Source organism: Taudactylus pleione, unplaced genomic scaffold, assembly GCF_031769625.1.
Source record: "Taudactylus pleione unplaced genomic scaffold, aTauple2 ptg000064l, whole genome shotgun sequence".
NCBI lineage: Eukaryota > Metazoa > Chordata > Amphibia > Anura > Myobatrachidae > Taudactylus > Taudactylus pleione.
Genome location: NW_028284466.1, coordinates 2,200,228 through 2,216,643, shown reverse-complemented (window position 1 = coordinate 2,216,643; position 16,416 = coordinate 2,200,228). Strand labels below are relative to the sequence as shown.

Sequence of the window (16,416 nt, the reverse complement as noted above, 5' to 3'; positions counted from 1 at the left end):
ATCATTCACAATGGGCGTCAAAATGGCTGTGGTAGATTCATTTGTTTGTGCTGGTGGCTGTCAGAGATGGGCGCTCACCTGAGCAATTCACTTGTTGCTCCGTTCGGGTGCGGGAGCCGCTGGCACAGACATTTCTGCTCGCCCCCTGCGGAGGTGGTGAACAGAAATGTGCGAGAAGTCCGTTGTTTAGGCACTCTAACCAGGACTTCAGACTGGTTTAGCTGCTATACGTGGCTAAACCCTGCCTAAATGGGTGTGACAAGCGCGATAATTAATAGGCCCCCAAAGCAATTTAATTGCTCTGACGGGTGCCCATTAATTATCGTGCCACCCAAAACAATTGAATTCCCCCCCCACCCCTCCGAATGAGCATCTTTATATTTGGTGATTTTGCACTAGTTGTCATTGCCTATGTTTCAGAAAACTTGTAACTTTAGTTTTTTTGCGGTACCAAAACATATGATGATACTTAATTATAATAGAAAATAAGTTGTTAGTATTATGTATACAGTCAGGTGCATAAATATTGGGACATTGACAGAATTTTCATATTTTGCCCTCTATTCACCACCACAATGGCTTTGAAATGAATCAAACAAGATGTGCTTTAACTGCAGACTTTCAGATTTAATTTGAGGGTAATTACATCCAAATCAGGTGAACGGTGTAGGAATTACAACGGTTTCTATATGTGCCTCTCACTTTTTCGGCATCGGCAATCACTACTCACCCTCGCAGATCCACACTACGACCCTGGCATTCCAAATGCACCAGATATCTGCAAAAGTGTTCAAGAACTGCCGAGCGACAGTGGAGAAGATCACGCTCTAAGGCAGATTTTCTCCACTTCAAATTTATGCTCTCATCCTACAGTGTTGCCCTTTCCCTATCTAAACAGTCCTATTTCAAGAACCTCATTACCTCCCGGTCCTCAAATCCCCAGCGTCTCTTCACCACCTTCAACTCCCTGCTCTGTCCACCCCCTCCCCGCCTCCCCTCCTCACTCACTGCCATTGACTTTGCTACCTACTTTACATCCAAAATCGATTCCATACGTCAAGACATCACATCCCACCAGTCGCCCTGCTCTACACCTCCTTCTTTCCCTGATCACCCATCTCCATCCATTTCACCGACTCTGACAGCCTTCTCGCATGTTTCTGGAGAGGAAGTCATGGCTCTCATCCGGTCCTCCCCCCTTTCTACCTCCCCCCTTGACCCTAACCCTTCGCGTCTCCTCCGCTACCTCTCTTTGTGCCTGTTCCCATCTTGCCCACCTCCTCAATCTCTCCCTCTCATCTGGCACTGTCCCTCCTGCATTCAAACATGCAATAGTCTCCCCCATTCTTAAAAAACCTACCCTTGATCCCAACACTCTCTCCAACTACCGTCCCATCTCTCTCCTCCCTTTTGCCTCCAAGCTCCTTGAGCATGTTGTTTACAAATGCCTTACCACCTTTCTTTCCTCCCACTCCCTCCTTGATCCTTTTCAGTCTGGCTTCCGTTCTCTCCACTCCACTGAAACTGCCCTCACAAAACTCAGCAATGACCTCCTTGCTGCCAAATCCAAGGGCCACTACACTATGCTTATTCTCCTTGACCTCTCTGCTGCCTTCAACACTGTTGACCACCCTCTCCTGCTGCAAATCCATCACTCCCTTGGTTTACGTGACTCCTCTCCTGGCTGTTGTCCTACCTCTCAGACCGGTCCTTCTGTCTCTTCTCATGACTCCTCTTCCCCACCACAGCCTCTTACAGTAGGTGTTCCCCAAGGTTCCGTTCTTGGACCTCTACTATTCTCCCTCTATACATGCTCTCTAGGTGAACTCATCAGCTCTTTTGACCTCCATTATCATCTCTATGCTGATGATAATCAGATCTACCTTTCCTCCCCTGACCTCTCCCCCTCTCTCCTCACTCGTATCTCCTAATGTCTCTCTGCTATTTCTTCCTGGATGTCCCAGCGATTTCTTAAACTTAATATGTCTAAGACTGAGCTGATAATTTTCCCACCCGCCAACATAACCACACTTCCCACCATTTCTTTATCAATTGATGGCATAACTATCTCTTCTAGCCCCAAAGTGCGCTGTCTTGGAGTTATCTTGGACTACTCCCTCTCCTACAAACCACATATCCAGAGCCTCTCACAGTCCTGTCGCTTCCATCTCAAAAATATTTCCAATATAATACCCTTTCTCACCCAGGATGCCACCAAAACCCTCATACACTCACTGGTCATATCCAGATTGGACTACTGTAACCTTCTCCTATCTGGCCTGCCCAACTCCCATCTCTCTCCTTTCCAGTCTGTCCTCAATGCTGCTGCTCGACTCATCTTCCTCTCCAAATGCTCTACATCTGCCTCCCCTCTCCTACAAGCCCTCCACTGGCTCCCCTTCCCTTTTAGAACCCAATTCAAGGTTCTCACTCTTGCGTACAAAGCCCTCACTCATTCCTCTCCCATTTACATCTCTGACCTCATCTCCCTCCACTCTCCTGGCCGCCTCCTTCGCTCAACCAATGCACGCCGCCTCTCATGCCAACTGATTACTTCCTCCCATTCCTGCCTCCAAGATTTTGCCCGTGTTGCTCCCGACCTTTGGAACACTCTCCCTCTCCCTCCTCCTCTTTACAATCCTTCAAACGGGCTCTCAAGACCCACTACTTCATCAAAGCCTTCCAGCTCCCATCCTAACTTGCTGCAACATGTTCCTTCCTACATTTACCCGTCTGTGTCACACCTGTTTGTCTTCCCCTCCCCTTTAGAATGTAAGCTCTTATGAGCAGGGCCTTTACCCTCTTGTGCTTCTCCTTACTTTACTTTCACCTACTTATTACCCCCCACCAGGGCACCTAACACTTGGTTGCTTACGCTCTGTTGCATATCTAGGTGTTATGGTCACTTATGTATCAATGTATATTATCCATGTCCTTGTCCTATTTTTTTTTTACTGTAAGTCAGTTGTCAAATTATTTATGTACTTTGTAAGGCGCTGCGGAACACTTGTGGCGCCATATAAATAAAGGATGATGATGATGATAATAATAGTGCCCCATGAGGTCTTAATCAGGCTCTTACTACATTGGAAAACCCCAAAAATCTTATATTATAAAATTAAAAAAATGTGTGATCTTCCTTATTACTTCCGTTTTGGTGAAAATCCCAAAAGCTCCACAGTGTGAGCAGTGAGCATACTGAAGCTTTAATGGAAACTTTTTTTATGTCCTATATTCCGATTGATAGGCAAAAATCCAAATCAGACAAAGTGTGAATTGCAAAGTTATTTACGATATGTCACAAGTTGTGTGACTTTGTCCTTTGTCCAGGACACCTTTTCTAATCTGTTTTGATGATTTGTCTGAATACTTGACATGGCTGGTCAAATACTACAATTGGCCAAAAAACAATGTTTCTTTGTGTGGCTCACAATGTGGAGTGTTCAGAAGGTGTTGACTTTCTTAATGACTTGTGTTAAGTTCCTTATAATGATAAGGACACATTAATGCATTCATACATTTCAAAGAATTGATAAGGTTAACTGATTGGTCCATTGAAACACTAGATGTTTAATTGTTCCAAACTTCAATCCTCCACACTTTACCTCCTCCTTCTTGTGTTTGCTGTTTTGGCTAATTGTTAACTTGGTTGGTTGTGAATGTTATAAGGTCAAGGTACAAAACATGTCTATATCACTAACTACCTGCCTAACTGTTTATCCCTTTATTTTGTTCTTCTATTCATACTGGCCCTTAATTCAGTCTCAGATTTACACCACTCAAAAGTTAGTTCCACACAACAGAATTGAAGTTGCACACACACAAAACTGCTTCTACATATAAACACTGTTAAATATCTAGGTAATATTTGGTCTAATATAATCAATTAAGATATAAATCCACTTAGTCCATGTATCCTTATTAACTAAAATAAAGATATTCCATTTGTACAAAGTTGATACTTTATCATGCATGTCCATTTTTTTAATTTTTAAACCCACTACCAATATGGCTGCTCACATTTAAATTAGTATTAAAAAAAAGAAATGACTGATAAGTATGTATTTTAAAAAATGTTGGAAATCTGTAACAATTTTGTGTAAATGTGGCCAGGGCCAGATTAACAATGGGGCGGAGCTGCAGCTCCAGGCCTCCACATAAAAATAGGCCCATCATCATGACGGCATGATTACCAGCTGCCTAACTGGCTTAACATTTTGAGTATTTAAATAGTTTTTCTAGTTTTCCCGATAAAAAACAATATGCAAGGTTTCTATTTCTATCATAGTGTAGGGGGTGTACACACCAAGGTGACTTTGACCACACCCACCAGCACCAATCACAGCTATTCCCCATCTCAGTATGGGCTTGGAACATTTTCAGCTCCAGGCCCATGTGAGCCTTAATCCGGCCCCGAATATGCCTAAAAGTATTTGTATGTACCATGCTATTGGCGGTTTACTCAAAGCACTGACTGTAAATGTTGCATATAAATCTATGCGAGTTCTGAATAATTTACTGACACTGTATTACAACTTCTGTTTAAGACTTAATACAAATGTATGTTTTAAAGCATTTAGGGGTGGTGCATTTGGGCGCGACAAGCAATAGGCACCCACGGCAGTCACGCCCATCGGCATAGCAATTGAATGCCGGCCGACGGGCACCCATTACTTAAAGGCGTCCAAAAATAGTCTCTCTCTAAATGCCTGCAAGCCTAATGAACTCACTTTTACATTTTTATTCCACATAATGTAGATGATTTGGTCCTGTCCGCAGATGCACCTTTTGACAAGTGCTTGCTTTGCAGAAATTGCCTGCAGCTGTGCTCCGAGGCGTTAACCATCTGAAACCACAATGGTGTTTTATTAAATGCTTTTTCAGTTCGTAGTATACTATGCTGTGTGACAGTCGTGAGACACTTCTAAAGGTGCCCTATCCACTAGACGATTAAGTTGAACGATAACAATATAGTAATCGTTCAATCGTTCATAAATCGTTTGCAAAAATGTCTAAAACGACCAGCGATGCGCGCTCCCGCTCGTCGTTTAGACATTTATCATCGGGCAAACGTTGGATAACCTGACGATAACGTTAAGTTGAGCATGTTAGCAGATGATTGATGTGCCTACACTGAACGACTGCTTGTTCAGTGTAGGCACAGACTGACAAACGACTGCACGATTGCAATGTCATAATCGTGCAGTCGTTTTGATGTCTGCTAGTGGATGGGCAGCACATTTGCCAAATCCTTACTGTCAATTCGTGGTATGTTGGGAGCACTATTATACAGTGGACTAGTGTTCCCATAGAACCTTTTTGTAATTAAATTAGCTTGCTGCAGGTAATGTTAAAACTGACACACAGCAAATGGACTGTTTGTGTAAGCACGTTTAACATGCGTTGAAAATGTTACGTTAATGTCTGTGCGAAGAAGGCATTACAGCTTTTGTATAACTAAATTCTATACATTTATGGAAAATGCTAATCAAGTCTGTTATCAGCCATTGGGGGGAATTCTGGCCATGACTCAAGATTGCTGATCATACCAAATGGGTTTCTGTTTGCATTTCCCTGGATCAATACAACAAATGTTGACCCTAGTAAATCTGTAATTAGCTAAATCAGCATTTACTGGGTTTAAAAATGTTTTTATTTAATTACTTATAGGCACAAAATTATCTCTACTCTATGAAAGAGATTATCAACCTTGATAAATCTGCATGAAAAAATATTTCTCAAAACTGAAGATTTTAAGATAATGCATTGCAAGCAATGTTCCTGTGCACTGCCGGACAGACAGCCCTTAGTGGGTAAGTATGATAAATAGGGGTCCACTGTGAGAGCGGTTCCTGTAAGCATCCATGACCAACTTTCATCCTCCTTGGGGCCACTTTACGGACCATGAAAGTTTAGGTGGCTGCACCATAAATGTTCAAAATATTCACACCCAATTTAAACTTTGACATGTAGCTGCATTCACATGCCCCATCAGACCCCCACCTGCTGCATCAGACCCACTCGTGCCCCTTAAGAGCCAATAGACCAGTGATTTTCAACCTTTTTCAACTCGCAGGACTCACTAAACAAAATAGTAAAACTGCCAAGGCACACCACTAGTTTTTTTTTTTTTCCAACTATAATCTATAATAACAAATAACATATATTTAATATATATATTTTTGTTATTTCTATTCAAATTAGTAGAAATAAAACACCATCACAATGGCCTCGTCACAATGACAATGAAAAATCACAATCACAATGGCCCCCACAGAAAAAAAATAAAACACATTTGCCCCTACCTTTTTAGTAGCAGAGAAAAAAGATTGGAGCGATCGTCCCCCATAACACAGTCCTCATCATGCACTGACCTGAGCAGGCTGTGCTCAGCCTGTGCTGTGATCCGGAGCCTGTGTAATGCGCTCCCCATCCGGGGTGTGTGTCAGTGACAGGCGGCCACCGGGGAGCCAAGTAGGGAGAGAGCACAGCCGCACCCTGCTGCAGGGCTGACCGGAGACTGTCATCCCTTTACAGTGGCGTTGTCTGTACGCTACTGACACTGCAGGGAGCCGTTACAGCCTCCATCCTACACTGCTGCTACTGCACCCGCACAGAGGGGAGAGGGGGATGGCTCCTGCTGCCCTCGGGCAGAGGAAGATGGGAAGTAGGAAGATGGCTGGGGAAGGGGTGAGCAGGGAGATGGCTGCTGGTGCTAAAACTGTATATGGGAAAGATTTCTGGACTGCACAACCTGACTCTATATATGATGGGAGGTACTACCTCATGAGACTAATTGCAGGCACAGAAACAGACAAATCTCAGGTGCACAGCTCCAAATTATTAATAATATATATAAATGCAATAAAATTTTGCAATCAATAGAGGTTTTTAGCATAATCATGGCCAAGGTTATGGGCCTACCCACCAAGGTAAGTCCTACAAGTTATATACTGTAGTGCAACCTTGGTTCATTTTTGGGGTGTGGGTCCCCCTGGATTGCGTTGGTTAATCTGTCTCAGGGCACCGCATTATAACACATTTTCCTTATAACACATTTTAACCCTTCACTGTGTGTGTTTAATATATATGTATTTCACTTTTTTATTTTCATTCTTTATATGCAGCTGCTCCTAACTATCTCTTTACACTGCACTTTACTTACTATGGTGGTGCCCTGGGGCAGCTTGGCTGGGCCAGTTTTGGGGGGTCCTGCGCCCTGGATTTGAACTCTAGTATGTTAGGGACCCACCCGAAAGAGGTTACCTGGATATGATGGGTAGGCCCATAACCTTGGCCATGATTGTGCTAAAAACCTCTATTGATTGCAAAATTTTATTGCATTTATATATATTATTAATAATTTGGAGTTGTGCACCTGAGATTTGTCTGTTTCTGGTGCCAACACTGTGTATTCACACATAGTGAATACATAAACCTATACATTACAGGTTTTTTTGTGGCCACATTGATTATTGCAAAGGGAGGCGTTGGGACCAGAAAGGGGAGGTGCCAATACAGCAAAGAGGAGGAGTCATGATCATTAAATCATCCTCCCCCCCCCCCCCCTCCTAAAAGAACAGTCTACATGTGCCCCTGATACAAGGGCTATTCTTTAAAACAACATGGCTGTACATCATTTATAGATTTTGAAAAGGTCACACGACAGGACATAGAAAGCCAATTGATAAGTCTCAATTATACACAAAGGCGGCTCTGCTGCTGCTGGAGGAGCATCCCAAGAACGGTCGGTGGTGCGTACATACTTCACTTTTGATCCGATATGGTACCATCAAATCAGATGAAAGTTAAACCACACATAAGACAGTCTTTGTACGTGACCAGGTTTCACCCAACAAAACCTGATCGAAGTTGCGTACACACTCTTGCGATATCGCATGAACGGGTAAGGAGACGCAAGAACGGCCAGGCGCTTGTACAGGTGTGTACCCATCTTAAGTGAGAATTGCTGCTATGGTGAGGTGTTCTGGCATCCGCTCTGCAGGTGCTGGTGAACTGCAGATCAAGAATAGACATTGTAATCAGCCACAGTTGTCTGCCTTTAGTATATTTTTTGCTATAATTCTTAATGCATTTGATACTTTATCAGCAGAAAAAAAATACATTTTTGAACACAGATGTTACCTGTTTTGCCTGTAGGTCAACCCCACACCTCAGTGTGTGCGGGCGATGATGAAGATGACTTACTGTCCTCACTGCCGAGGACTAGTCACAGTAAAGCCTTGTAACAACTACTGCCTGAACGTGATGAGAGGGTGTCTGGCCAATCCCGGGGACCTTGATACTGAATGGAACAACTTTATAGGTAGGTGGCAAATTAAATCTGCTAAACCTAAAATGCAAGTTTTTTTTAAAATAATGAACAAACTCATGGTGTTATCGACCAATATATGTATATGATGTTATAGAGTAACGCCTTATAATTAAAATAACTAAGGGGGAAATTTATCAAAGCTTGAAGAGATAATGGTCCAACCAAGCAGCTCCTATATAGAATATGGCCATGCAGCCTTTTTATAATGTCAGAATACATGTTGTTTAAACCTGTGGGAGACTGTCCCGCCTTCCCCTGTGTTGAGACAACTGGAAAGTTAAGACACAGCAGGACCAACCTTGGAATAGAAGATTAGTGTGAGGACATCCGTGTTTGTACTTACAGTGTAAACTTCAAGGAAGTCATTTCAGTGTCCAGTACATAACCTAACATATATACTATAAGAGCATGTGATGCTTTCCTAGAGGTTGGTTTCATCCCCTGTCCAGGATTACAAGAATGCATGTTATTATTAGACATACGGTAGGCAACCCATCTCTTTATGCTGACTAGCACAGAGTACTTTGTGAGCAGTAAATGAACAGCTGGGGAGACACAAGCGTCATTCTATACATCAAGGAGATATACTGTATGTCCTTATATGATCATTATAAAATCTTTATGGTGCCTATCGAGTAGCTGTATATCAGGTGTGCCCCTATTGGGTGAAGTCCTACTTTTTGGTAAACAGAAGTAGAATGTTCTATTTTTCATTTCTAAATGATCAACTTTTATTTTACCAGCAATGGTTTGATTTGCTGTAAGCCCATATTAAAGCAAAATATTATAGTGTATGAAACTGTACAGAGATTTGCCAGGGACCAGGAAATGCACTGACTCATTATACGTTATTCACTGTACAGAACATTATCGCCCTCAGGTGGAATATCTGTTTCCTATTTATTATGACTGATGAGGTCTCAAACATTAATTGAAATCACTGCCACATTTTAAACTAAAAAGTTGTGTTTGTGTATATATATGTTTGTGCTAAGTCGTCCTAATAGACACAAAACGGTAGAATGTCTTTTACAAATGTGTGTATATGTATGTATATATGAATGTATACATATATGTGTATATATTTGTATGTGTATATATATATATATATATATATATAATATATATATAATACACATACAGTACCAGTCAAAAGTTTGGACACGCCTTCTCATTCAATAGTTTTTGTTTATTTAAATTATTTTCAACATAGATTAATACTGAAGAAATCAAAACTATAAAAGAACACACATGGAATTGTGTTGAATCAAAATATTGTTTTATATTTTGGATTCCTCAAAGTAGTACACAGTGGACATCACTATTTGACTACTGTTGTAATCCATATTATGGCACCAACCACTCAACACAGTAAAGAGAAATGACAGTCCATCATTACTTTAAGACCATGAAGGTCAGTCGATACAGAAAATTTCAAGAAGTTTGAATGTGTCCTCAAGTGCAGTTGCAAAAACCATCAAACGCTATGATGAAACTGGCTCTTATGAGCACTGCCCCAGGAAAGGAAGACAAAGAGTTACCTCTGCTGCAGAGGATACGTTTATTATAGTTACCAACCTCAGAAACTGTTACTTAACAGCACCTCAGATTAGAGTCCACATAAAGTCTTCACAGAGTTCAAGTAGAAGACAAATCTCAACAATAACTGTTCAGAGACTGCGTGAATCAGGCCTTCATGGTTGTATTGCTGCGAAGATGCCACTATTGAGGATGAACAAGAAGAAGAGAATGTTTGGGCCAAGAAACACAAGGAATGGACATTAGACCAGTGGAAATCTCTACTTGGGTCTGATGAGTCCAAATTTGAGATTTTTGGTTCCAACCGCTGTCTTTTTGTGAGACGCAGAGAAGGTGAGCGGATGGCTTCTGCATGTGTGGTTCCCACTGTGAAGCATGGAGGAGGAGGTGTGATGGTGTGTGGGTGCTTTGCTGGTGACACACTTGGTGATTTATTTATAATTCAAGGCACACTTAACCAGCATGGCTACAAAAGCATTCTTCAGCGCCATGCCATCCCATCTGGTTTGCGCTTACTGGGACCATAATTTGTTTTTCAACAAGACAATGACCCCAAACACACCTCCAGACTATGTAAGGGCTACTTGACCAAGAAGGAAAGTGATGGAGTGCTGCGTCAGTTGACCTGGCCTCCACAATCACCCGACCTAAACCCAATTGAGCTGGATTTGGATAAGTTGAACCGCAGAGTGAAGGAAAAGCAGCCAACAAGTGCTCAGCACCTCTGGGAACTCCTTCAAGACTGTTGGAAAACCATTCCAGGAGACTACCTCATGAAGCTGATTGAGAGAATGCCAAGAGAGTGCAAAGCTGTCATCAAAGCAAAAGGGGGCTACTTTGAGGAATCTTACATTTAAAACCTATTTTGATTTGTTTAACACTTTTTTTGTTTACAACATAATTCCACATGTGTTCTTTCATAGTTTTGATGTCTTCAGTATTAATCTACTATGTTGAAAATAATTTAAATAAACAAAAACCATTGAATGAGAAGGTGTCCAAACTTTTGACTGGTACTGTGTGTCAGGACGAAAGTTTTAATAAACCAAAACTGTTGACCGTTACTTCAAGGTTGTTGTGACCATAATATGAGTCTGAGAGTGCCGCTGTCATTGCTGTATACATTTTACTGGTGGAAGTGGAAGGCACCCAGAAATTATGCAACAGCATTTGGGAGTGCCGAGGAATTGGTCGTGTGTGTGTATGTATGTGTGTGTGTGTGTGTATATATATGTGTGTGTGTGTATTTTGAGGCGCTGTTTGAGTGTTATTTTTAAGATGGCCATTAGTACATCACTGTTTGGCACTTTTGTGACTTTACTAGGCTGCTAATTGCTGTATTTGCAAATTCTTTTTTTAACACTTTAAAGACCTTTGAGCACTATTCAGTACTCGCCAATAGAGAGAACCTTACTAACTGAACGCTGTTGAGCAATTTTAATACTTTATTTTCAGAAAAAAATTAATAGTCCAATTTGCGGCATTGCATGCAGGAAAACACTGAACACTTTTTAATGTGGACAATTCGCAATATATTATATCTGTTCTAGTTATACTTTAACCCTCGTCTGATAATGTACATCTGCTCTCAGCCAGGAAATAGGTTTTTTCGATGAAGTTGGAGAGTTAGCTAATTCTAAACTAAGTCTGCTGTATACTGTAATCCCGAAGCCAACTGGCTCTTTCCATAAAATCTGTTTTCATTAGGCGTTTCTCTAAAATGATGTCTGCGTGGAAGTATTCCTGCTGCCCTGCTGGTATATACACTGTTACTTAATGCACGTCAGTTTGCAGAGGCCCAAGGCACTGAGCAATGCTGTAATCCCCCAGAACCATGTCATGAATTTAACAAAATGCTTTAATTAATCTGAGCTTTGTTTCCGAGTTTCACCCTTTTTTACATGATTGCTTTAGATCCTTTCTTTATGCTTTTGTTTCTTTAATAGATTCTTTTACTAATTAAATACATTTCCAGTGAATGTCTCATACTTCCTGAGTAGGCTACATGTTAACTAATTTGCAGCAAACCTACTGTCCCTAAAACTGTAGTTTCTTATGGGAAATATAGGAAATTACGATATCGCAAGCAATGCATTTGAAACACTTAATACTGCTTCAAGGGTTTTTTTTTATTTCCCCCCTCCCACCCGTTTGCCATGATAGTAATTTTATTTAAAAAAAATTTTTATATCCTCATTCGGGTGTAGCAGGTATTACCACCGGCCGCACTGCCGGCGGTTCAAATCCCGGCAGCCCGGCAAGGGTGAAGAGCCCGATCGTCTCTGAGGTAAGTATCGCTAACCTAATTCTACCCCTAACCCTACCTTAGGGGTGCCTAACCCTCACCTCCCCCCCCCAGAAGTGCCTAACCCTAATCCCCCCCTTCCCCGCTGCCTAAACCTAAGTCTCCCAGGGGGGGTGCCAAACCTCCCCCCCCCCCGGGGGTGCCTAAACCCAGACCCCCCCCTGCGCAGCTGACCGTTCCCGGCACACTGCTTACCTTCGTCCGGTATGCCGCATGTCGGTTTTCCGGCATGTGGTTAATGACAGGCGTCGAGTTATCGACGCCTGTCATTAGTACCACGCCGGGATTAGAGAGTCTGGAAGCCGGCGGTCGGCATTTAGACCGTCGGCTTCCAGACTACATCCCCCTCATTCAGTTAGTAACAAAGTAAATTATTTTTTTCAGATTTGTTGTTTGCTCTCTTTTTAAATCTGCGCTACCACTTAATAAAGGGCGTTCCTGCAGGTCTACCACACCTCCCACCTCCTCCAGCCAGAGCCCCTGCAAGTCCAGCGGAACTCTGCACCTCAGGAGATTGCAGCTTGTGATTGGTCCCCCTGCTTGCACACCCAACCTGCTTTCGTTTTATGTTGGCGAACTAAGCTTTGGCAAGTTTACTAGGTGGAGTAGTCCAACATCCTAAAAAAAACAAAACAAAACATAAGCGCTTGATATTCTGGGTCACAGTTGCAAGTAATGTTTTGTGGTCCGGCATAGGGGCCGTCTACATGTGTATTTGTCCTGAGCCAACATATGTCTTAGAAAGTCCCTGTCTAGGACAACACAGTTTACCGTATTCCACCACCCAGTTACAAACTGCCTACAATACAGCAAATGTTTTGGACACAAGTTTGGGCTCTCTCCACTTTACTAGAATGAGGAGAAGAATTAAATGCTTTTACAGTAGAAAAGTTTTTTTATTTTTTTTGCCTTTCTATTTTTTCACTTCATTTGCACATTGTTTTTAATTTGTACAGATTAGTAAATAAGGTTGCCAATCAGATTGGCAGCATTGAATACAGAAGTGTATTGCAAAGACATTGTGGTTATTGGTCGTCATATTCCGCCAAACTGAAGCAAGTTATTTTATTCGCAACCGGGCTCCTAAATCAGCATTGCAAATGGTGTAAGGTTATTATACGATATTAAGCCGTACAAGCATGGAACTGCATCACAAATCTCTGCCAAATTCTTCCTCATAGTAATGGATTTTTATAATGGAGAATGTTAGGTCTATTTTGTTTTCAGCACAAATAGATGTAATGCAGAAGTAGCGGTAACAACTCCAAAATAGTGAGCCTGACAGCAGAAAATGGCAGTAAAAAGGTCATCTTACTATGGTGGCAGAGAGAGGGCAGCTGGAACCAGAGCTGACTAAGGGAAATCAATAGCAATGCCACCATCACTTGCACTGCGAGTGCACACCAACACAGTTATCACATGCATAGGGGTAATGCGCTAACGGGAGAGTTATATGGGGATCTGCTAGCCAATGCAACAATCCCATGCATTGAGGGAATAATGGTTGGAAGGGGAGGCAACATCATGCTCAAAGGTAAAACGCAACCGGGGTGCTGTCTGAAAGCAACGTAAACTCCTGAGTATTTATTAGTAATCCCAATGAATGCTCTGAATAGTGATGTTCCTCCATTCTTCACCATATTTCCATTTAAAGGAAAGAAAAAAAAAAACCCCATCAAGGTATAGTGATGTGTACAAACAAGTAATCCAACTTTTTCAATGTCCTTATCTCGCCTATCTTTCATTTCCACTGATCTCCACAACTTCACCCACAATAGATAGACTGATAAATCACAATGTCTATTATTCTCACCCTATAGGTGCACATAAAATAGGGGAAAGGAATGGCCTCTATATCACCTCATGTAGATGAGTGGGAATTACCTGCTTTCTGCCAACGATGTTGGGTTTATAACAGAATTACACCATTGCCATTCCTTTCTCGTGGGTGAAATTATGGAGATCAGTGTAAATTTAAAGATACCTTTTATGGTCCTTATCACGCCTATATCAGCTGAGTGCCTTCTCTATTGACCCTTGGTTTACTGGTTTATAGACTGTATTACAACATGATGATGATTGCTTTGCTTTATATGGAAATATGGTAAAAAAAAAAAGGAACATCACTGACAAAACATTCATTGAGATTCCTGTTCAAGTCTTTGGGTTTTACGCTGCTTTCAGATAGCATCCTGGTTGCATTCCTCTCTTTCAATTTGTATCTGTTTTTTTTAGATTTTTAGAGAGGCTGTGTTCCTCTATGTTGGGACTTGGCTGTTGTCTTTTAGCACAAGTCACCTGTAGTTTTTTTTTATTTTTATCTTGCCGAAAAGTGCCTATCATTAGGGTTCCCAACTCTTCTTTACATAATGCCAATGATATTAACAGGCGATGTGACTGGCCCACGGTAGGCAGGTCTCGGCAAAGCCCTTACTGCAGTGTTTCCCAACCGCGGTCCTCAAGGTACACTGATAGTCCAGGTTATAAGGATAGCCATACTTCAGCATAGATAACTCATTTATTGTGATTTAATCATCTGTGCTCAAGCATGGACATTCTTAAAACCTGGGCTGTTAGTGTGCCTCGAGAACCAAGATTGGAAACGCTGCCTTACTGGAAGGAGTGTGGACCCAATTAATGCACCATTATATCACTGGATAGCCGTTCTTACCCACCTACAAATACCGTAAACCTCAAATGAACCAAGGAGAAGGGAGGGCTGGAAGATCGGTTACAAAGAGACTGACCCACTGCTGAAACTGACAATCTAAAGCAATCTAATGTCTAACCTCTCCTACATTACCACTTATTTGGTTCACACACAACCCCAAGAGAGATTAAAACATATCCCAACATGTCATCAGTCCCATCCCATCTCAGTCTCAAGATTTATGGAAAGCCTTCTATCAGCAATAAAAACATTTGGCATGGATCGATTAGCACAGCAATGTTTGGGAGGCATCTTTTGTGCTATTTGTGTATCAACCAGAGTTTATTTTATGTAAGTTCCTGTGATATTACATGGTGCTCACAGGCTTATATAGTAATATGTATGTAAAAATAGTAATATACAGTATTCCAGTAATCTCCGGTCACAGGTACAGGTCCTAATAACTAGTTTAGCAAAAGGAACTTGGGGCCTCATTCAGCCAAGCGCTGCTGAACGTAGATTCCAGATAGTACCACGTGAGGATGTTACAGACTATGTGTTGATGCGTAGGTGACGAAAAGCACAGCTTTTTGATGCTTCGTAAGCTCCCATATGCTTTTCTGCTATAGCTGGCTTTGGCAGCAGTAATTACATAAGATGAAGGCCATTTATACATTTTGGAGAAACAGGAATTAACCCTTTTTTTTGGGCTACATTGCAACTTCCGGCATAGTAGGCAAGTATGTAATATAAAGCATGGTATACTTTTAGTAAACCAAAAAAGTAGCCATGCATATATTATCCTTTATATAGTTCCACCATATTATGCTCCACTTCACAGAGAAGAAGGCACACTTAACCTTTAACAAATGCAGCAATGAAAAGTGAATGAATCATTTATGGCATAATTATCCGCCTTCTACTCGACACTAAAAATTAATCTCGTCATTTTGCACTTTTGCAGTAGAAAACCTAAAAAAATCCTGTTACAAATTCACAATTTCCTCTGTTAAAGAACAAAGCTGTATGGCCCTACAGACACCTCTTTTTAACTTGTCAGGGCTCTTTCTATGAAATTCAGAACACCCTATTTAGAAAGTTATTCTAGATTATATTCTGTCCACTAAATAAGAGTTTAGAGGTATCCCACTGGCTAAGCTAATGTGAAATGCTATTTCCAGAAGTAATTTGGTTTGCCAGAAGGGGACACCGGCCCATATATACCAAAAATAAAATACTGTAGCCGAGATGCTCACTATACTTTTTAATGAGCTATTTTCTCTGTACTCTGTCAATGTCGATCTGCTACAGTTGAATATATTCTTGTGAGCCAATTATTAAACTCCTTATCTTTTATAGCTTACTTTAGCAGCTCAGCTGGAGGCCAAATGCATTTTCTATATCGACAGTCAAAGGAGAGGAGAGAAAAAAAAAACCCCATGCATTCCTTAGCTGTGATACATGGAATGCCATGGAATCAGGAATAACAAAAGACTCAATTCGTACACAATTCCCATGCTCTTGTGTATGGCCTGGCTAGCTCTTAGTTTACAAAGACACCAAACAGCCAGAAGAATCGGGTTTGTG

At 41.5% G+C, this 16,416-nt stretch overlaps 1 protein-coding gene across 1 annotated transcript in view; it reads left to right on the top strand.

Annotated features, from left to right (window-relative positions):
• The window catches only part of GPC4 (glypican 4), a 118,386-nt gene that overhangs the window by 80,576 nt on the left and 21,394 nt on the right, over positions 1–16,416 (top strand). The window contains exon 4 of the mRNA XM_088465746.1: positions 8,161–8,326. Within this exon, the coding sequence (XP_088321872.1) occupies positions 8,161–8,326 (166 nt within the window). The remainder of the gene's footprint in view (positions 1–8,160; positions 8,327–16,416) is intronic.